The sequence below is a fragment of the Agelaius tricolor genome, unplaced genomic scaffold (assembly GCF_023055355.1).
Source record: "Agelaius tricolor isolate 1412-34295 unplaced genomic scaffold, bAgeTri1.0.p SCAF_7, whole genome shotgun sequence".
NCBI classification, from domain to species: Eukaryota; Metazoa; Chordata; class Aves; order Passeriformes; family Icteridae; genus Agelaius; species Agelaius tricolor.
The window spans coordinates 22104683-22127726 of NW_027269267.1; the positions used below are offsets into that span (position 1 = coordinate 22104683).

The 23044-nt window shown below is 36.1% G+C and overlaps 1 protein-coding gene across 4 annotated transcripts in view; it reads right to left on the minus strand.

Moving 5' to 3' along the window:
- STS (steroid sulfatase) overlaps positions 1-23044 on the minus strand; it is a 107133-nt gene that overhangs the window by 63082 nt on the left and 21007 nt on the right. For all 4 annotated transcript variants that reach the window (XM_071430580.1, XM_071430581.1, XM_071430578.1 and 1 more), the window contains 4 exons: positions 20069-20221; positions 18255-18376; positions 14820-14942; positions 8779-9202 (listed from right to left, as the gene is read on the minus strand). In XM_071430580.1, the coding sequence (XP_071286681.1) occupies positions 8779-9202; positions 14820-14942; positions 18255-18376; positions 20069-20214 (815 nt within the window). In that variant the 5' untranslated portion in view covers positions 20215-20221. The remainder of the gene's footprint in view (positions 1-8778; positions 9203-14819; positions 14943-18254; positions 18377-20068; positions 20222-23044) is intronic.

Sequence of the window (23044 nt, forward strand, 5' to 3'; positions counted from 1 at the left end):
GGATCTCATCTTAAAGCACACAGCTAATTGAAGACTACTTTTAGTTTTATTTATCATATTTTCCCCCACCAAGCTGTGGGGGATAATACCTGTGATTCACATCAACATCAAATGGAGACCATGTATTTACTCAAGCAGTTGGTTCATCCACCTTTTTAAGAGGGTAGTCCCAATACAGGCATGCTCATAAAAAACACTTCTTTAAAATTAACAAAAAAATCCTAACATTTAGAACTTGAAAACAAGTAGAAAAAGAGATTAATCTGATATCAATAGTTTCCTCCTAAAGAAAAAAAATTAAGTTTAATCTACTATATTTATGATCCATTTTCCTCTCTCCTTGGTTGGATCTGTTTTTTTCACAAGTTGAATGATTAAAGCTTTTTTTTCTACTGGCATATACAGTAGTAGATAAACACAGAATGGGAAATTTTTATCCATATTACTCACTTGATAAGTGTGTTTCTGATGGGGATTTTTTCTTCATAAAAAAGTTCTCATTTTTTAGGAAACCCAGAAGAAAAAAAACATTCTTCATGTGGAAGATGAATAAAAAATATTTTAATTCTCTCACAAACATTTGTGCATAAATCCTGTATTACTTTATTATATAAAGTACTGATCCAAAACGTTTAAGACATGTTTTTCATAAAAGATATACTTTCCATGAAGTTGTTTGTTGCTATTTGAAAGGTCATATATGTGAGAACTTTTCACAATTTTAGAAACAAATAACAAGAGATCCCTGAGTCAGTGAAAAAGGCTGAAAATATCACCAATTGAAGTAAAAAAAGACATCTACTTAAAAGTTACTTATTTAATATATACATAAATGTAATACTGACCTTTCACTAGAGAACTTTACTTCAAGGCAGATCATTTTTGTTTTACAACTAGCATTTTTTAATTCGTGGGATTATTGTTGACTTTTTCCTTAAACACAGTTCACTGAATTGAGATTAATATACAAATTCTAGGGTAAAACAACACAAAAAATTATTTTGTACTTTAACACTGCAGGCTATATTTAGTTTTCATACAAACTACCTTGTTCTAATGCCATAGAAACACTGCATTCTCATAACTGCCTACTTGCTTTGCTAAAAGTATCAATAGGTTCCATTACAAATGTTATTTTCAAGATGTAACAATTCAAGTTTGTTTTGTTTGTTGAACTCACAGAAAGATCTAACTTTCATGAAGAGTCATCAAATCAATGATTGATATGGAAGGGCACTACATCATTCTCTTTTTTCCAACTACAATTGACAGCTTTTGATTGACAGCTGGCTGTCGGGTGGAGAAGTGTCTCACCTATTAATATCCTCTAAAAGATCAGAGGCAGCTATTTATCTCCTGCCAAAACACTTTGAGGAGAATCATGACTAAATACCTTTACTCTGACCTTGAAAATGGAATGACAATACCAGCTAGTAGGCGGGAGAAAAATTTGACAATAACAGCTTAACTCCTTAACCACTTCAAAAAACAGCTCTTTCAAAAATGTATTTCCACTATCTTTTACACAGCCCAAACACAGTGAATCTCCTTATCAAAAAATTTGAGATTTTTTATCCTCACATGAGTCACACAGTTTTTTCAATTTATTGAGTAGCTAGAGAGATTACACACATCTGACATAAGATATTCTTCAGGGTGCTTTTAATGGAACTTGAAAACATCTTAAAGCATCACAGTGCTGGTGACTCGTCTGCATTGCAAAGTACCGGGTTCTTCTTTTGTATAGTGAGGTGTCTTTGTATTACTCAAGGATTCAGCTCAGGCCTGAGCTATAAAAAACAGCTTTAAAGTGTGTGAGAGAGCAATTAAAACTAATCTGACTTTGTGCTTCAAACCCAAGTCTTTTAACATTTTTCCTGCAAATCTGCCTAAATGCTTGCTGCTCTGAAAACTCCTTGGGCAATTGTTGGCTTTTCTGTGCACTTAAGTGGCACAGTTGACACATTGCAGGGAAGGAACACCACCCAGAGGTGCCTGGACAAGCTTGAGATTTCGGCCCATGAAAATTTAATGAAGTCAACAAAGCCAAGTGCAAAGGCCTGCACCACAGTTATGTCAATCCCAAGCACAAATTCAGGCTGGATGAAGAATGGAATGGGAACAGATCTGAGAAGGACCTGGGGGTGTTGGTTGACAAGAAGCTCCATATTAGCTGACAAAATATGCACTTGCAGCCCATAAAGCCAACTGTATCCTGGGCCTCAATAAAACTAGCATGACCAGCAGGTAATCCTTGAACAATTCCAGGGATGGGGCATCTGCAACTGCTCTACCTGTTCCATTGCTTCATAACTCTCAGAGTAATGAATTTCTTCATAACATCTCATCTAAACCTGCCCCCTCCCTTTCAGTTTAAAACTATCACCTGCCACTATCTGTCCTTATAAAAATTCCCTCTCCCTCCTTTTATAAGCCCCCTCAAGGTACTGAAGGCCACAGTGAGGTCTCTCTTGAGCCTTCTCTTCTCCATGCTAAACAACTTCAGCTTTTTCAGCCATAGGAAAGGAGTTTCATCCCACTGATCATCTTCTTGATCCTCCTCTGGATCCACTGTAAGAGGTCCACATCTTTCTTGTGCTGAGCACCTCACACCTAGGCGCAGTACTCTAGGTGAATCACCACTGTATCAACTCAAGCAGATAGAAACATTACATTTCCTTTCCTGTCATTTTCCTTCTACTAAAAAAAATTATTCTTATTCATTATGCCCCCAGTGGATAAATTAATTAGTGCTTATTCCCCACAGATGCCTCCTCTACTTCCAGATTAGATCACCAGTAAGACAGTGCTCTTTGTGATAGCAGTGGATGAATACACTTCATTAATCTTGTTCCTGCAGGAGGAAAAGCCAAATTTTGGCTCAGTTGTACGAAAGCAGGACTGTTTCTATATGCTGGATTTTGTTTTGTTCTAAATGCTAACAGTGCTAAAATTCTTGTTAGTCTGAATGAATTTATGAATGAATGTTTCTGTCCTGCTCTTTTAAAATATACACCTTCAAACACAGATGTCATATTTTCAATTTTTTTCAAAATCAGAAAAAGAACTCCAGACTACTGGGGGATAACTTATAAGAACCATAAAAGGTGTTGAAAATGTAACAGAAAGAGAAGGAAAAATGCAAATATATAGAAAATCTGACTCTTTCTAGTAGATATTAAAAGTAGAATTTTTTACCACTATATCTGCATTTTTTAAATAATTATTCTATGCCAATAGATAAGATGCTTCTACTTTTCCAATTTCATGTCTTCATTGCTTCCTTTAAATACTTAAGGTAAACACATATGTTTTTATTTCCTTTCTATACAACCTTTTTCTCTCGCTCTGAAAGAAAATTTTGTAAGCGTGGAGAAAAAAAAAATCATTTAGTACAAATTAAACTCATTACTAAACCCTCTCATCCACAAAGCTTTGGAGTACAGTATACAGATCTACCTCTGTTTTAGAAGTGTTCCATTGACCATTCAGTCTGCCAATCACTGCAGAACTAGTGAGGACCCTAATAATTCTTAAATGATCTAAAGATTTGGTAAAGTCCTATATGAACCCACACTTTCCTCCTGTTACCTTCTTGTTCAAAAGGCATAATCAGAGATCTGGGAGAAAACACTTGAAGATCTAGTAGAGTTGCTAGAGCTTATAAGTTACTACATTTTTTAATATACGTGCACATATACATTATATGTATACAGAGATACACAAATTCTTCTCTATATTTTTTTTTTAGCTGTAAAATATAAGGAATATTCTTGTAGGATTCACAAAAACACTGGATTTGAGAACTGCAACTTCAGTGCAACATGACAACTGCTAGATCCTGAGACCTAATGATACATGGACAAACTCTAAACCACAGTCTGCAACAGTAGCTAACAAAAAATTTGAACAGTTGTTGCAACAGCGTTTCAAGAACTAAAATAGAATACATAAAGAGAAAATTTACAATTTATTAACTGTTGAACATTATGCTTATGCAACCTATGACTGGTAAAACTAGGCAAGAAGATTCAAATTCACCTTCACCACAGTTTTTAAATATACTAAGTTAGTATTTAAATACTGTTTTCAAAAAACTAGATTTCATTAGACTTTTAAAAAATATTATTATTACTTGTGATCAGGTATAGAAATTTCTCAGAGAGGTATTCTGTATCACAGAGTGGTATTTTTGTGTTGTTAATTTCTGATACGCTAGAAAACAGACCCCGGCACTTTGCAAAATTGGATTTTCTGTGCAGCTGGTATTGAAAGGCATGCTGAAGATGTATGAGTGACAACCACATTGAATTTAACATGAAATAAGTAGCACCCATTTGACTTTCAAATACATTGTAATACCAAGAGAGCATTCTATTAGGTTTAGGACATGTAAACACTTCCTCTCAGGAAAAAGCAATTAGAATTAACATACACAGAGCTGACCTGCCCACTTACAATTAGGGTAAGAAACTAAACTACTACCTGTTTTCACACACCAGATCTGACACTTGTAATTGCATACATTCTTCTCCAGTGCCATTTTTGGGCATTGAATTTTGTATTTGGTCTCTTTTAGTCTATTAAGGAACAAACAAAAATTGTAATATGCATACACTGGACTAAGGAAGATAAAACCCAATACCACCTTTCCAAAGATCAGACCAAAATAAGCACAATAGCACATAGCTGTACACTACGAAGACATTATAAGACTTTAAAAATACAAATTCTAATGATTGTATAGAATCACAGGCCAAAATCGGCCATCCAGCAGTCTGAGGTAGTAGTTCTGGAAGACCTCTCTCCTTATTTTGCTAGGAATCACAAACTCTCATTTTGTGGTCTCTATGCCCAAACAGCCTCCAGGCACCACAGCACCCACCAGTCTTTCCCTGTTCACAGAGAGCAGGTCCAGCAGGGCCCCTCCCTAGGTCAGTTCCCTCACCAGCTATGTCAGGAAGTTGTCTTCCATACACTCCAAGAACCACTTACACAGTTTCCTATCCGCTGCAATGCCTTTCCAGCTCTGGTAAGCTGAAGTCCCCCACATGAGCAAAGGCCAGGAATTGTGAGACTTCTTCCAGCTGCTTACAGAATATTTTGTCTTCCTCTTCATCCTGTCTGGGTGGTCCATGACATACTCCCACCTTGGTATCTACCTTGTTGGCCTATCCCCTGATTCTTACCCATAAGCACTCAAACCTATCACTACTATCATTAAGCTCTGGATAATCAAAACACTCCTTAACATAAAGGTCTACCCCACTGCCTCTCCTACTTTGCCTATTCCTTCTGAAGAATCTGATGCTTATACAAATCACAAAACTGAAAATTACTGAGAAACAACTAGGAAAGAGAATGTCTGGAAGTCCATCACCTGAACTCTGAAGAACTTCTAGAGGCAATAAAGGCAATAAGCAAACAAACTTACATAGATAAAACATTGGAAAATTAATATGTTCATATACATTGCATATAAATATAGCATAAAAAAAGCTTTACAGGAAATATCAGTGCTGGTGAAGACTGGACCTTCATCATATATTTATTGTAAAGTTACTTAACCAACTAAAAGACACATGATATCTGATAATTTTAATTTGATGATGAAATGTGTATTTAGAACCAGGTAGGGTGAAAGCTTGAATTCTTTAACTTCAGGATTGTTTGCTCTCAGGTATAATTGTACACAAGGATTAACAGCGTACATGACTGAGTTTGCTGCTTAATGTGTCAGCTGAAGAAAAGGAGACTGTGTGACAAGTTCAGTGTTCAAACATGTGGCTAAAGGGCTGAAAGAACTGGAATGACAAGAATGCTGCTAAGCACTGTGACTTTCAAAATTCTTGTAGCCCTTCACTTCTGCAACCTGGTTACCTCTTGGTGGCCAGTCGCCTACAAATGGCCAAAGTCAGTGGATTATTCATAAAAGCAATGATCTACTGGTGCTCTGGATTTAACAGGTATGAACTCTATCATGTCAGAACTAGTGTGTCAAAGCAAATATTGGTTTTGTTGCTCACACTAACGCATGGGGCAGATCAGTTCAGTGAACATTAATCCAATTACTCATATCCCCAAGAGTAAGGTTTATGGTCATATACTTCGCATGTGCATTCATTAAAGGGCACAGTTAAGATTGCTCAAATGCACTAATTGCTTCTCAATACTTTAACATGTTTGGATATTCTCTAATATAACACTGACTATGAAGAGTCTGGGTTATAATTCTCACTGTAATTACAGCACTCCTGTTACAAAGTTTGTTGTAAATTATGAATATGTGCTATTAACCTTGACTTCAATTTAACATCAGTGTTGTCTGAAAACTACACTGACATTTGAGGCCAAGTGCCTAAACGATGTAAAGTCACTTACCTCTAGCTGGGTCAACAAAGCTATGCTAACTTAGATTATACATTATTTTGCCAGCTCTAAACACTGGGGTCAAACAGCAGCACTAATCTACAGGGTAACACTGTGCACATTACACATATTAATACAGTTAAAAGAGTTATTAGCTTTCTACCATCGATTTCCATCTTGAACTCACCTATTTTGAGGCAACTATTCCATTGTCATGACATTGAAACTAGTGAAACATTAATAGATACACATAACAGTATCACTACAGGCACTTTATATATTTGCAAATAGTGGAAGAATATACCAACAAATAGTTCATGTACTTGAGAGTCTTTTGAAATCACCAAACGCTTGGTCACTAAGCAAGTAATATTTTAACAATTTTCAAATGTGTTTGTTCGTGTGTTTGTAATAACAAAGTACTTCACTGTTAAATTATCTACAATGTATCTGAGAAGGCATCTTTATATCTATCCCCATCACCAAGAGGAAATACAGATGGTTGAGTTAATTTATAAATACTTATGAAAATGTTGATCGTTGGGAACACTTAATTATTTAAGGAAATTTGTTATAAAAACCATTTTTTCGGTATAATATGTAAAAACAGCCACATCAAATATTCATAAGGATGGAAATGATAAAAAATTGCAGTATGAGATCAAGATTTTAAATAAACATTTCTTCTTGCTAACAGCTAGAAGCAGCTGCTCTGTAAAGTCATTAAGTCTACAAAATTTAGCTGCAGATTCCCGGTATGTGTTTTCATCCAGCAATGACACCATTTGCATGTGTTCACAGAAACTAATGCTACATACTTTAAAGAATAGTAGTTCAGGGGTGTTGAATAGAAATTCAGGATAATAGTAATTCTATATGTTAAAATATGATTTTTTCTTGATTTAGTATTTTTAAAAATGCTGCAATTTGTGTCAAAAGTGGTGGAGAAAAATACATACACATATTTTTTACAGAAGTTAAATTGAATAAATATTTTTTTCTGTAAATACATTGATTTCTATTTTAGAATATACAAATGTATACTTTTTTGACTTGATCCCATTAAGAGCTCTTTGGTGACAATTACAAAGTAACTGACCTAGCAAAAATGAACCATGACTTAGGATGGTTTTGTAACCCAATATTTAGGTGGTCCAATATTAAAAACACAGTTTTCAAAACACCCTTTTTTTCACAGAATCACAGAATACAGAATGGGTAAAGTTGGAAGGGACAACAGTGGGATCCTCTGGCCCAACCTCCCTCAGGGTCAAAGCACAGAACATGGCCCAGGATTATGTCCAGACAGCTCTTTAAAATCTCCAGCAAGGGAGACTACAAAACCCCTCTGGTTAACTGTGCCAGGGCACTGTCACCTGCACAAGAAAGTAGTTATTCCTCATATTCAGCTGGAACTCCCTGTACATCAGCTTTTGCCCATTGCCTCTTGTCCTATTGCTTGGCACCACCAAGCAGAGCCTGGCTCTGTCCTCTTGACACCTCCCTGCAGATACTTATGTACAGTGATAAGGTTCTCTCTAAGTTGTCTCTTCTTGCGGCTGAACAGGCCCAGATATCTCAGCCTTTCTCGTAAGAGAGATGCTCTAATCCCTTAATCAACTTTAATGCCCTCTGCTGGACCTCCTCCAGGAGCTCTGTGTCTCTCTTGTCCTCAGGATCCCAGAGCTGGACACAACTTTTCATATGTGGCCTCACCAGGGCTGAGCAGAGGGCAGGATCACCTCCCTGCTGGCAATGCTCTCCCTAATGCCCCCCAGGATCCCATTGGCCTTCCTAGCCCCAGCACCCACTGCTGGCTCATGGACAGATGGTTGTCCACCGGCACCCCCAGGTCCTGCTCCACAGAGCTGCTTTCCAGCAGGTCACTCCCTGCCTGTCCTGGTGCCTGGGGTTATTCTGTCCCAGGTACAGAAGCTAGCACCCTAATTTTGGAAAATCAAATATTTTCAAAATTATGGTTATAAAAGTGGAGTCATCTAAAATGCCAGTATCTTAAAAAATTAGCCATATGAATGCCTTTTAATGGATGCATCAACTCAGTGATGAAGAACATCTCCCCATTCCAGAAAAGTCATGAATTATGACTCTGCATTGTGCTTTCACAGAATTAAGTCACACCACAAAATATTTGTCATATTTCAATTTACATGAAATTCTTAAGAATAAAACATTTCCCTTTTTATAGAGAAATTAGCTACATACCTGACAGGAGGAAACCAAACAGTCATTCCTACCAACAAGATTAACGTCATCTTTTAAAGGAAAAAAATTACAATCATATATAATGACATATTCCCTGTGCCCACCAGCTCACTTTTTTTCCTAATTTTCAGAAGCACTGTCATCATGAGATGCCAATGTTAACTTACAACACAGTTAGAAACCTACCTTTCAATAAACTTCATGGCTTCTTTTGTCAGTCTCTGAGTAAGGTTCTCATAGGACAGTGGCTGCTGGATAATCTGATGGTCCCTCATTAAAAAGCAGTTTAGTTGTCGAAATTGATAGAAGAAAAAAATCAAAACCACAAGTGAAATTGTGATTATTAACAAGAAGTAACTCAGAGCTTGGAAGGGTACTTTGAGAAGGCCAATGTACTGCACTACTGCCAAAGACACAAGGGCGATTCCAGTGATTTGGACTGGGATGACAAGGTCTTTCTGAACACCTTTTAAAAATACACTGCCTTGGCCAGGTTTGCAGTCTCTAAAATTGGTCACGGGAAGGCCATAAAAGTAATCAAATCCATGACTGAGGGGGTGGTGACAGAAGTCATTATTGCTTTCACAGTTCATCCCAAGATGCCACTTTCCTACAAAGAGAGAAGGACAGGGAGTATTTTTGTAGTTAAATCATCAAACTTACTTTTAATGTGCATTATTTAAAACATAAAGCTGTCACTATCTGGCTGATATCCCCCTGCTCCCAGCATTTATTGTGTGGATCACTATTTTCTATTGAAAGTTTCATTGTGCCTCCATCAAAGATTTTTTTTTTCTTGTCTCTCTCTTCATCTCAGTTAGAAACAGATTAACATGGCTGCTGCTGAAGAACATTAAATTCTGAGTGGGCTAGTAGATCACTGAAGAGCAACAGAGCCCTAGCAGACAGATACCTTTGGAAATTAAGCATGTGTAGTTGTCATAAGATAATACTGTTTTGTAGCAGCTACTGATTGAAGAGGAAGAACAAATATGGAAGTACAAAATATCTTTTCTGAAGTTTTTCTGGCAAATAATTTGACTAGTTAAAAAGAGACAAAAGAATAATAAAAAACCAGCAACAAATAGAAAATAAATCAAGAATAGGAAAATGATTAAAGCATTTATTATTTAAATGATTGTGAAATCTCTGAAATTGCCAACATCCTTCAAAATACACATATATATATACAAGGCTGATTATTTTGCATTTATATTTCATATATATAAATTAAAACAACAGTAACAAGTAAATTGCTGTCAAATACTCTCTCTCACAGCATTTTGTACCACTAGGAAATTGCTCTAATTCTGCAATAATGTTGGACCCTGTCTGACCACTGAGTCTGATTTGCATTATACTAATACAATCTATATTCATGTTGATTATGGTAAGTATCTAGATAATTCATTCTATGACTCAGGTACAACCTCTTACCACATGCTTATGCATTGCTTAGCACAACAGACCTAACTGGTAGCTGCTATTTGAATAAAATGCATAATTATAAAAAAAAATTCAAATTCAGTTAAGCTTATTGAGCTAGCTTATGGCTAGAGCTATGCCTTTGCTCTCAGCACAAAAACATGCTGAATAATTTAAAAAAGCATGCTGGCCTTGACAAAACAGATAACACTATATACTGCTGGGCCAAACTTTATTTATTTTTCTGAATCAAACACCTAAACATGACCGGCATAATTCAGGAATTGTGACTGCAAAAGAAATAAACAAGAAAAACTACAAATCCAGTAAGTCTTCATTCCCATAACTTACCCCAAAGAAATTTGAATTACTTGTTTCAGAGAATTCAAAATATTCATGGCAGTAAATGTAAAACATAAAAAAAAAGCATATACAGAATTTTTCCCTTTTTCAAACCAAGCCAGCTTTTACACAACTGTAAGAGAGTCCTGATGCAAACAGTCCTGAACATCTCCTTCTGGGTCTCCAGAACAATGTATTCATCCTGCACTTTTTCCTTTGGCTGTGACAAATGCAGGTACTGCAGTACCAACAAGGGTGAACATGGGGATCAGTTCTGCTTTTTTTAAATTTAGCAAATTAGGTGGATGTATTTATTTCTCTTCTACTAATAACAGAACTGAGTTATAGGATGAGAATGTCATATGCCTAAGTTTGTCTGTCAGCAAAGGTGGAGAAAAAGCAGAAGTCTTGAATCTGAGTGCTTAGTTGAGTTCAATTGTCCTCATATGTATCTTGATGGTCTTAAGTTAAAAGTAACTTCTGTATATCATCAAAGCAGGTATAAAACATTTTCAGGTCTGCTTATGTGCCAGTGAAATTAAGGCCTCTACACATTTCTCATTTCATCAGAACTTTTCCCTGTCAGATGGCCCCTCATCTGAAGTGGTATTCTCCTGGTGGTATTCTGCACAGAATGGTTCTGGTCACTACTTTTGATACAGTCCAGTAAAAATTATTGTGGTCAGTAAAAAAACAAGCAGTACATACCATTTTATTGAAATTTCAGAAGTTATAATGGTGCTATAAAGGGCTAGGTAAGGCTGGAACTCTGATTTTCCTTCCCAGCACCCAAAGACACAGATTTTTGAAAAGAAATGCTTCAATTTTTCTCTTATGTTTGAATGAGTCTCTTAATGGAATAATCATAAATCAGATGTGTAACACAGTGAGCATGAAGCAACTGTCATCAAGTTAGATTTAAAGGTAGAGGCTTATAATCATGAACATAAATGCTCTTCTGGCTTAATTTTTTTTTTTTTTTTTTTTTGCTATTATAGGTTAATCTCAAAGCACCTATAATTCAGTAAGAAAATACGAAAAATAAACTCAAGAAAATTAAGTATACCTTCAAGGTCACTTCTTATGATACATAGTGGATTTTTTAACTGGATCTCAACTACAATCCAGGATAGAAAAACCTTGCAATAACAAATTAGGGCAGGGAGAAATATAAGTCCTATTTTTATCTAAAGACTTTCTTTAGCAAGCACAACAAATTGTTCAATGTCAAGACAAACTTGGGCCTCAGAAAAAGATTTGTTGAGAAGCAACTTAAGCCAAGCAAAGCAGAGATCAGGTTAGCAGGAGAAACAACAGAAGCCCCCACTCAAATTATACTGGGAGCTGTGATGGAATGACACAACTGCCATTCTCAAATGGCTGGGGAGGTAGAAGGTTTTGATAGATCCTGCACTACTCTGAAAAAGCAAGTGATGGCTGGGTGCACAATACATGTTTTGCTTCACTCCTTGTGACAATAACCCCTGCCTTGAGCTAGTGCTTGAACAGATTACTGTAATGTGCTTTAGATTCTGGGGCCCTTCTGAATCTGAGAGCAATGCAAAATGCTCTCATCTCTTTGCCAAGTGATGCTTCATAGAATGGACACTTCACATAAGCATCATAAGCATTTCAACAGATTCTACCAAGCTTTTGAGTGAAATTTATGCTGTTAATTGTAAATTATGAGTACCGTAATAATTTCAGACCTAGGCTTTTTTCCCTCTCCATCAGCCACAATTAAGACTTCTGCAGAACGAAAGCAATGCAATGAAAGGCAAGTGGAAGTGAGAAGCAAGTCCTATTCAGCCAAGAAATTTCACTTGAAACTCCATTTTTCAAAATGCAGAACCTTAAGGACACTACAGAAATCCGTGTTTCCCCTGTATTTTTCCCTCAGATAGTGGAAAAAGGAGAAATACTGTAGTGGTTTTGGTACAAAGACTGATTTTTATGCAATGATAAATATGTTTTGGAATGATTTTGTGTTTTTCGGACAAATGGCAAGGTACAAGATGTGGAGCAAGATGCAAACAGAAATATTTTATGTTCTTAGGAAATATATTTATTTGAAGTACATAGCAAAATTTATAAGAAGTGTATGTACATATGGTATTAACATGGACAGATTTTAGGCTGTTTTATGAATAACTGTGGTATTAACTCCACTCCATAGACTCAGTCAATCTTGGACACCTTACTACTGTGATGTGCCCAAACATTAAAATACTTCATTCTGAAAGAAATAAGTACCAGTTATCAATTAGTATTTTAGCTTTGGATATAAGCTACATAAGTGGATTTTAAACTTCTCTGGATGCTGGACAACACACTGGATAGCAACAGTGATGAAATTAACCTTTACTCTACTGTAATTGAGTATAGCAGTAGTTAAAATACTATCTATCAAATATAAGGGGAATTTTTTGTATTATGAATTGCTATTTCCAACAAAACACCAACATTTCTTCCTACTGGTGAAATATTATGTATTCTATGCATCTGCTTTTTTTGACAGAACTTTGTTGTGTTGCAGATCTGATTGTGTGCTTTCCTGACAGATCTATTGGTTGTCACCTTCTTTATGTCACAGGGGAAAACAATGAGGTAGAAAAGTGTATACATAAAGTAGATTTATAGATAAAATATATTTTGGGACATATCAAACAAAAGAAAGCACATATTCAGAGGAGAAAAAAAAATTAAAAAGAAACAAAAATGCACCTAGGGAAGAAAAATACTGTCCTCAGAGAGGAGATTGACCAAAAATATAGAAATGACACTACAGGCTTGAGGATCAGAAAGGCTTCAAATTAACCTTATGCCAATCCATCACTGGTGCAGGATATGACAATTAATTTTTTGGGAACTGCTGAATTAGATTGAACCAAGCAAAGACTCCCTGACCTAGACCAATATGATGTGATAAGAACACCAGCAAAAGCAGAAAATATGCTGGCTGTGAATCAGACTGTCTATCTAGTCTTCAAATCTACATAATTTTTCTTTTTGTCATTTACATTTGCTTTATTCCTAATTTTAATGCACTTCTTGATTTTTGGAAACCTTCATTATACTCTAAGGATATGGTAATATTACATTTTATGGTCTCATAGCTATCACTCAGGCCACTTGGAAGAATTTTTCATTAAGCATCATGGAGAGAACTTCTGGAGATCTAAGTGGCAAGCTGTCATGCTGCAGCAAAATTAGTTAAAAAAAGAACATTAACTGGGTCAGCCCCAGAAAATGAGTTGTATTACTGTGCTTGTTACAAACAGAAAAAACCCAGTCTTTAATTGAATACGGAGAAATAGAAATCAAGTCCATAAGGAACATGACAAATTATGAACGGCTTTTTTTTCAAACTATGAACTATTTGAACTATGGTTCAAATATACCTACATTAAATACATTTCTGATAAGAATTTCTGGTTTTCTATTTTCATTCTTTCAGGACATCATGGTATTTTATGCTTTATAAGACTGAGGTATAGCTAAGTAGGATTTTTAGTTAGAACGCTGACACTGGTTTATCTACATAATACAGACATTTTTTGAACACTGGCAGGAATTGTTATCCTTGCTAAACACCCTGGGTTTTTAAACAGAAATTACTCTCAAAATTGCAAGTTTCTGTTTCATTTAAAAAACAAATTGCATGCATCCTTCATCTAAATCAATTTAGTAATATTCCAGTATGATATTCTCTGTACAACTATTCCCTGGCAATTCCAGTACAGAAACACATTATGTAATACAAATTAAACTTCTCAAGAATCTTCTAAAATATAAGCAGTGTGGAATAAGTCAGTGGCCAAATTAAGAAAAAAAACTCAGAAACCTTTAAAGTTATACTTTTATGACATTAATTACAATTCTATTTAATATTAACCTAGTATGATTCCTTTTGCCCATCACTGGATATTTATGCTGCTATCAGTTTTCTGAACTATCTTTATAATGAGAGAGAAATACCATTTTATATGAAATATCTACCAAATAATTTGAGAAATTTCCTAGAAATGTCTCCATTTTTGTCTGATGACTTAGATGGTAACCCAGGTACAGCATTATTTACTGTATGGGAACACTGGTGAAAAACAAGCACAGTGCTGACTTGCACCCCTGTGATCAACCCCTCATTGTCTCTCTGATGTAATCAAACTCCTATTTATACTGAAAACTTTTAAAAAGCTTGAATAATTTTCAGTTTGTTCGTCATGTTTCTTCAGTACCATGCAAAATGAGACTATAACTACACAAGTGAATTAGACATACTTACCTGACTAGTGTTTCACACAGGCATGGGAATGTGCTCAGCTTTGTTCCAGAAAAATAAATTCATTATGCTGTGGGGCAGAAAGGCTTAATGCAGGCCCTTAAAAGCCTATACAGGAAGTTAATGTTCTTTTCATTGAAATGAAAGAAAACAGAGCTGTGCATGCCTGCAATTTTACCTATTAGAGCTGTTGCATAACCTTTCTGCTTCAGGAGTTTGGAAAAAGTTATTTCTTCAGAAGAAAGTCCCCCAGAAGAGGCAGAAAATAAGAAGACACCAACTCGTGAGAAGGCAGCCATTCCTAAATACAATAAAAATGAATGAGACCAGGATAATACAAAGAATTTCCATTCACTAGTTCTGCATGCACCTTTTTGCCATAGGTGGTATCACTTAAATGACATATTACAATCAGACACTATGTATTGCAAGTGGAAGGTACAATCATCCATTTAGATGAGTGAGGTATTTCCTGTATTGACACCAGAAACAGACATGGAGAAAAAAATTCTGAGCTTATAACCATGGGACCAGCCATCACATAAACAGCTGTAGCCTCTTTTGTAGATTTTCTAAGGTATAGCAAAATTTTAAGAAGTTGATCTTGCATGATTTATTTTTCCTGTACACAGGGAGGGAAGGAAGATGAGGACTAAGTGAGATCATTCCCAAGTTCTACTTTGAGAATTTCCCCTGTCCTCATATGTGGTTTTCTACAAGCCTTTAAGGTTTTTTGAGAGAAGTCATATTGAAATAGGGCAGTCTTACTTCTGGGCATGTAAATATCATGAGGTCAGAAAGAGCAAGAGGGAATCTGATCCTGTAAATAGAGTGGTTTGAGCTGTCAGCATTGATGGGGTGCTCCAGTGGCATAAAGACACATTGCACACTGAAGGAGTGCACTAAAGGAGCATCAGGTACCGGCTAACAAGACAACATCTAAATAAGGCACAGTAATTTCTATATGCTAAAAGTCTGAGAAACACAAATGAGCTTACAAAGTGCACTCAGGATGAGGAACTTGAGAGCTCAGGTTCATGAAAATTAGATTACTAGGATTCCAGATGAGAGCTGGCACTGAAAATAGACAGTAGGAACAGAGAATATCTATGCAAATCTGTGCAGATGTATCTTCAGGAAGTCTAAATTATGCAACTGGATGATTACAGTGCCCAAGTTACATGACTGATGTAGACAACCAGAATCCTCCCTCAGGTATCCCTTGTGGTTACATGAGAAAATGACTCGTTAGACTGGTTTATTAAAGAGAGCTCAACCTACCCTTCAAATGCTGCCTTCAGTTTTTCACCCCAGATAGTTTTGCTGATCAATGCTTCAGATAGCTTCAGTCATATATTTATTTATATTTTACATATTTATATTTTTTTATATATTTCAAGCTCTTGTAACTGAAATCAGTGTAATTCCGTTATCAGAATGAAAGTACAGAAGCATGATTTATATTTTTTTTCATCATTACCTTTCTCTGAGCTTGTCTTATCCAGTACAGCATTTTGGAATCTTTTTCTTTAGCTCTATTAGCAGGAGATTTATATTTCTAACATTTTTTCCACATCATGATTCTAGTGTCTTCTATAATAAGCGTTTACTAGTTCTTCACTGATATTGGGAAGCAGTCCATATTTAGAAATTTTGTAACTTAAGTAAGACAAAGTTCAATTTTTGTACCTACATGGAAATGATTAAGTATGTCTGAGAGCTGATCAGTGAAGAAAAAAATTAGTTCAAGTCTTAATTTTTCAGAAATAAGAACAAGCAACAAAATGGAAAATGACCTGTGACTTTACCTACAGTAATATTAATAGCAATGTATCTGTAACAGGTATATAAAATTTTCCTTTGCAGATGAATTTAATGGAAAATTTAGCAAGTTATATTAGCTGGCACTTTTGCAGAAGCTTGTTACTTGATTTGAGTGAGCACGAACGTATCAAGTAGGCTCCAGAGTCTTGCTTTGCTTTCATTCCCAGAAGCAAGGACAGGATGTTTTACCACTAATGAACAAGTGATCTGATTAATGTATAATGATCCTTGCTAAAAATGATGTTAAGGGAATGTTAAAGTTGCATGGCTAAGCACTGAGAGGCTCAGTCCCAGCACACTAAAATAAACAGACTAGATCTTCATGGACTCAAATAGGCTTTGGATCAGGTACTTTGAAAGTAAGAAAAATTAAATGCATGTATTCACAAGATACTTAGTGCCGTGTATGGGTAGATATGGAACAAAAATAATCCTTCAAATAGGTGAGATATTTTTTACTCTCTTCCCAGTTTTCAGGGCAACTTGAGTACTTCAATGAACTGTCCTGCCCCTACCTCCCCCCTACAAAAAAAAAAAAAAGAAAACCAAACCACAAACCCAAAAATTTTTCTTGATGCCTTGTGAAGGCTGACCTAGAACAGAGACTAGACAGAGCTAAAGAGTAAAGTAGGTATTCATTAAGAGGCCTCAAATAGATCCACCTTGGGTAGCACAACCCAAATGGCCACAAAATGGGCAACAGGTCATAGGGTCTTACATTTTTATAAGTTTTGGTCCATTAGCATATTGGAGCTAATTGTCCAATTACATCTTTAGACCATGAAGTCCCACCCTTCTTGTTTTCTCTCTTTTTTCTCTCTTCGGTCCACTGTTGTTTATGCTCTTGGGCCTGAGATCTAGATTGGCTGTCCTTGGGCCCCCAGCTAGAGAAGGAATTGTTTTGTCTACCTATTCTGTAGAGAGAGCTTACTATCCCCTAATATGAAGCCTAGACTTACATGCTAAAGCAGAATAGAATCTGAAAAATATAAAAGCTAAAACCTGAGGCATCAGTCTAAACAAAAAGGTTTAGCAGAAATTGAAATGTCTGAGAAGAAGTATTTACACTAGGTTCTTCCACTGAGTCTTTCTAGATGCATCTCTGTGGTGTTCAATACTTGGGCTGCCCACCAACACAGTGGGAGCAGCCTGAAAGCAACTGTGGAGGCAGGCAAAGAGCCTGGGGTCATTGCATAGTGGAGGAACTACACACAATCACAGAGAATCACAAGAGATGCTTAATTGGAAGGGACCTACAGGGATCTATGAATTCAACATCCAGCCCTTCACAGGGCATCCTCAGGAGTCACACTATGTGCCCCAGAGTATTGTCCAAACACTTCTTGAACTCTGTCAGGTTTGGTGCCCACAGCACTTGAGGTGAGGCCACCCTAGCACAGAGCAGCTCTCTTGCCCTCAACAATCCCCTCCATTGCCTGGCTGGTGATGTTGTGCCTGATGCAGTCCAGGACATTAGATTAAATGTTGGCATTAAATAACCACAGTCAGATTGCTTTGTTGCTATTTAAACAAAAAAAAATTTACTCACTAAATAAACTTTATATTTGGGTCAACTCTTCTGAAATGTGAAAATTCCCCATAGATGTGAAATATTTTTAATGTAGACCAACTTTGCTGAGCTTGATCAGTCACTGAAAGGACTGATCATTTACCATTACTTAATCTCATAATAATAAACAAATCAAGGAAGGCCAGACAAAATACCTGCATACAGTTTACTGTAAATAAAATAAAATATTTATATATAAATAAAGTAATGGGATTTTACCTGATCTTATAGGATATCTCCCTGTCAGGAAAGCTGCCCTGCTTGGAGTACAAAGTGGGGATGCTGCTATATGCTGAGTAAGTGTCACTCCTTCCTCTGCTAGCCTGTCAATATTAGGGGTTCTGGAAAAACACAAGCAGATGAAAAAAAAAACCAAAGATGGTTATTTGGATACAGGCATGGTAAGAACAAGGCATCTGAAGCAAGAACTATCAGGAAAATCCAGTAAAAATTTACCATATGTAAATTATCAAATGCATGGTGGGGTTGCAATTCCAAATACTATCATGTCAGATATTTTTAAAAGGGGTGTCTGAACAGAGACACTGTAACATTGCAGCAAAAATCTTTTTCTCCACTTTCTTCTATTCTTCATGGCCAGTGTTAAACTGCAACACCTGGACCTATAGTATTGCAACCCTTTTTAATGTGTTCCTTGACCAGAACTGTAATTTCTACAACATTTTTGCTTCAGTAATGAGGGTAAGAGAGACTAGAGAAAGGTTGTGCTTCCTTGCTCCCTACTTGGTGCCTCTTCAGTTTCTCTCCAGCACAGGCTTTTTGGGGTAGGGATAATGTTGTGTGGTGTTATAAGCTATTAGAAGAGATTCAAATGATTATGAGTCTGTGTTATGCTCTATATTAACAATATCTACATGTCTGACATGATTGTGTCTGCTATATTAGACCCAGGGGCAGAACCTAGCTTCCATATCTGTATGGGAAACTTGTCTGTGACCTGGCTCATCATGCAGATTAAAATTGGGTCCTGCAGGAAGAAATCCTATGTCCTTGGTTCTACAGATAAAAATTACTAACGCAGACTGGCCAGCAGCTGCAGCATGCTCTAATAGCTCTCTGACCCCGGAGATTAATGACCATGACCTCAAGGCACACTAGTGCTCCCATCATCTAAGTCTGAATAGTCAGAAACATTAATTTTCCAGTGGAATTATTTTCTATCTGTAAAGTCACCTACTGATAACAATCACTAGGATGAAAATTCATCATATTCCAAAAATCTAATTCTGAATTCTCTCAGCACAGAATATAGATCTTGAGGTTGTTCTGGTGCCTGTGAGGGGAGTGATCCAAGCATCAATGTTCTATGTATTTTTCCTTGTTTAAAACCTGAAGCTGTAACTTGATTTGTATTTTTTTCTGAGTTATGAGAAGATTTTACTTCTAACTAACTATCAGCAGGAAAAAGAGCATTTAACATTTGACAGACAGTGCTTTTAGTCTGAATGTTTTATTTAACTTTGCACCACTGAAACACAATGGCTAGATATCACTTGCTCTGTTTACACAACCAGCACATCTAAGCTGGTAGCAAGAAACATCCCAGGGCACACTAATATATTATTCAAGTATATTAACATTTGCTTTAATTAATACATTGACTACTGTATGAAGATAAATTAAGGGCAAATATCAGCTCTTTATTTACAGTTAGTTAACAACAAGCTTGTCCCAAATCATGAGTGTTTCAAAATACTTTTAATGCATAGTACTTGTGTCATGTATATTCTAGAAGAAAATTGTTGATTATAACTCTCTAGAGCTATCCTTATTTGGTTGGTTGCTCAATCCTCTGTTTATAATGCAACTTTTCAGCAGGATAAATGCATTAGCTAAGACTTTGGTCAAAAAAAGAAAATAAGGATTGAATATTCAAATCTCTGGAAAAGTTAATAAATTTGATTACTCATAAAGAAACCTAATCAAACCTCTGAATATTCTAGCATTTTTAGTTTTAAAAATCCATTGAAAACTAAATATAAAGCTATGACTCCACCAAATTATCATCCTACCTTAAGGTTCTGTTCCCATAACATCCCAGGTCTCCAATACCAAGATCATCAGCCATCAGTAAAATTATATTGGGCTTTGAAACACTGTGTGTTTTGATGCTGTTTATGGCACACTGGCAAATTATTAGAAGAAAAAGGAGCCCCATCTTCCTCCTGGTGTGTAAGAACACGTGGAAAATATAATAAATAGATTGTTAATATAATTTATTCTTATCATTACACTTTGCATAGTGAAAGAGAAAAAGAAAGATTGAATGCTTTTAGATGGTGCTTTTTTTCTTGGAATTTTTTTAAAGCATTTTTTTCTCTCACACTTCTTAAAAATAAAAATGCATATTTTAGTATATGGGTATTTTTTCCTTCCACTCCTTTACACAGATAAAGCCTTTAAATAAAGACAAATAAAGAACTAGGTACAACCTCAGTGGCAATTTTGCATATACACATGCACAACTATAAAGCAATAAATCATAAGAGCTAACAAAGCTTGGGGATTTTTTTATCTTTTGTGTGCATGTTTGCTTTTTTTTTGTTTTGTTTTGGTTTTTTTTTTTTTTTTTTGGTTGGTTGGTTTTTCTTCCCAGCTACAAATGTTATTTAAGTAATACAGAATCTGAAATCATTTAGGACCCAAACCTCCAAGGTTCACTGCAAAAAAAAAAGTTAATCAATTCCACTAACAAAGTAAATGACTGAATTTCTCTTCAACAATGGGGAAAAAAAACCAGCTGAAGTTTCTGGAAAATTATAAATATTATGGAAAAGAGAGTGAAGAGATGCACTATGAAATTATTGTAAGGAGTGTTTAAGAAAAGGCTTTTCACAAACATTACAAATACCAGGGTCATAGCAAAATCAATTAAAAATATTTTATATCATATCACAATGTTCTATAAACAATTCCCATGCCATATCCAACCTAAAACAGGAAGAAGGATGTATTGTACACAGCACAATATACCATTATACGCCTTTATAGTAAAAGCAGAGCATTTGCAGACATGCATGATATGAATGCTGTTTTACCTTAATCAGAACTTGTTGAATCTCTGTGTTAAACTGCACTGACCATGTCCTGGCTGAAACTGAGTGCCTTCAGGCTGGAATGGACTATGCCAGGCACACACATCAAAAAGAACAGAGACTTAGTAAGATTCCCATCTTTTCGGGATGCAGGCAGCCTTTTTAAAATGCAGGTGAGGAATGAGTCACACCTGCACTCTGCATTATTCTTGGACAAGAAGTGGAAGAAACCAGAACTAAGGTATAAATTTGTAAGTGAAAGGGTAGAAAAAGGAGAGACAATAATTTCCAGAGAGAATGCGGATAGCTGGTCAAGAAAGAAAAATCTTATAAATCAATGAATTATGGTAGATAATGTAACTGGAGAGAAGATAAAGAAGTCAAAACTGAAAGACCTGGTACAAAGAGACATTAAGGGAGACAGATTCACAAAGAAAGAAGATGGGCAAAACTATTTGTAGAGGAGACAAAATAGGCAGAACTAGAAGAGTTTACTCTGACATTAATAGCAAGAATGGGAGTTGATAACCAGCTGGAATAAGAACTGCAGGCAGAAATGAGGAGAAATGGCACAGTAATAAAGAAACTGGAAGGGATGACAGTGAACAGGAAAACAAAACTGAGGAACAGAGGCGAGAGAGAACAGGGAATGTCTGGGAGGAAAGAGCTGAGGAGTTGTGATTATGGCCAATGAAGAGAACTGATTGGAAAGAATCTGGGAAGATAAGATTTGGGACTAACATAAGTGAGAAGAGATCAAAATAGTAGGGATCAACCAAAACAGACTGGGACTTCTGATTCTCAAATTCATTATTGTTGCTGTGTCAGGAAGTATAGGTACAAAGAGGGCTTTAACTCAATTACTATATTAACTATGTTTCACTGCTTAAGGTATATTTTATAAACACTTTGGTGATCATAGTTCTGGCTTAGACTTCAGCCAGGAGCCTCTAAAGATCCCAGCCTTATCACTGCAGTATATTGTTCTCTTGCTTATCCCATGGAAAGCAACCTACTTCATTTCAGACATGGAAAATAAATACACAAGCTCTAAGTTTAAGAGAGTAAATGCATTTCTGCATAGGATACATCCACTTCATCCTTCATCAAACAACCATACTAACGAAACTGTGTAGCCCCTACTATGGTGCAGACTTGCCTTTCTTCCCTGAAAGGATAAACAAAAATTATTTGTTTCCCATGCATTCCAAGAGAACAACTAACTCCCAAATTGACCCAAGAGGACAGGAACAAACTGCAGCTAGATCTTATGTTCCTACTCTTATATTCAGACTACAAAGGTCTCAAAGTACAATGGCAATGGGCATGTTGAAAAAGGGAACACTATAATGTTGGTGACATTATGTAGAGTTGCATGGATGCTTGCAGGACCCACAAAAGATAGCCTCATTTAATAACTCCATTTGTCATTTTGTAAATCAGCCAAAAGGTTATTGCATGTTGTCTCTGATACATTAATGCTGGATACCTCTGAAGGAATATCTGTAGATATTCACACACTGAGCTATTTGCCTTCACCTGATATCATGTCCCTGAAGTGAAATCAACAAGGAAACAGGGAAAAAATAATCCAAACAACTATGATTTCTCTGGTGTACTCCTTCTGCAACAGATTTTCGTATGTCTTGAAAGGATGTGCATAGAAAGCAAGAAGAATCAGATGGATGAAATTGAGTGGAACAGACAACAGCAAAGAAATTCAAAGGAGCTAAAAGGGAAGGACGTGAGAAGAATGAAGCTCTGAGAATGCTGAGAGCTCTCTGTATTACACCAGGGTTTCTCCTGGTGAAAACACAGGCATATGTAGACCTAACAGAAAAATGAAAACACAAAATCAGATGAAGATTCCAGCTAACATTTCCTCTCTGTCCAGAGCCAATTCAAATGCTTAAGAAAAGATTTTAAAAAAAGCCTGGCAAAAAAATCTTTTAC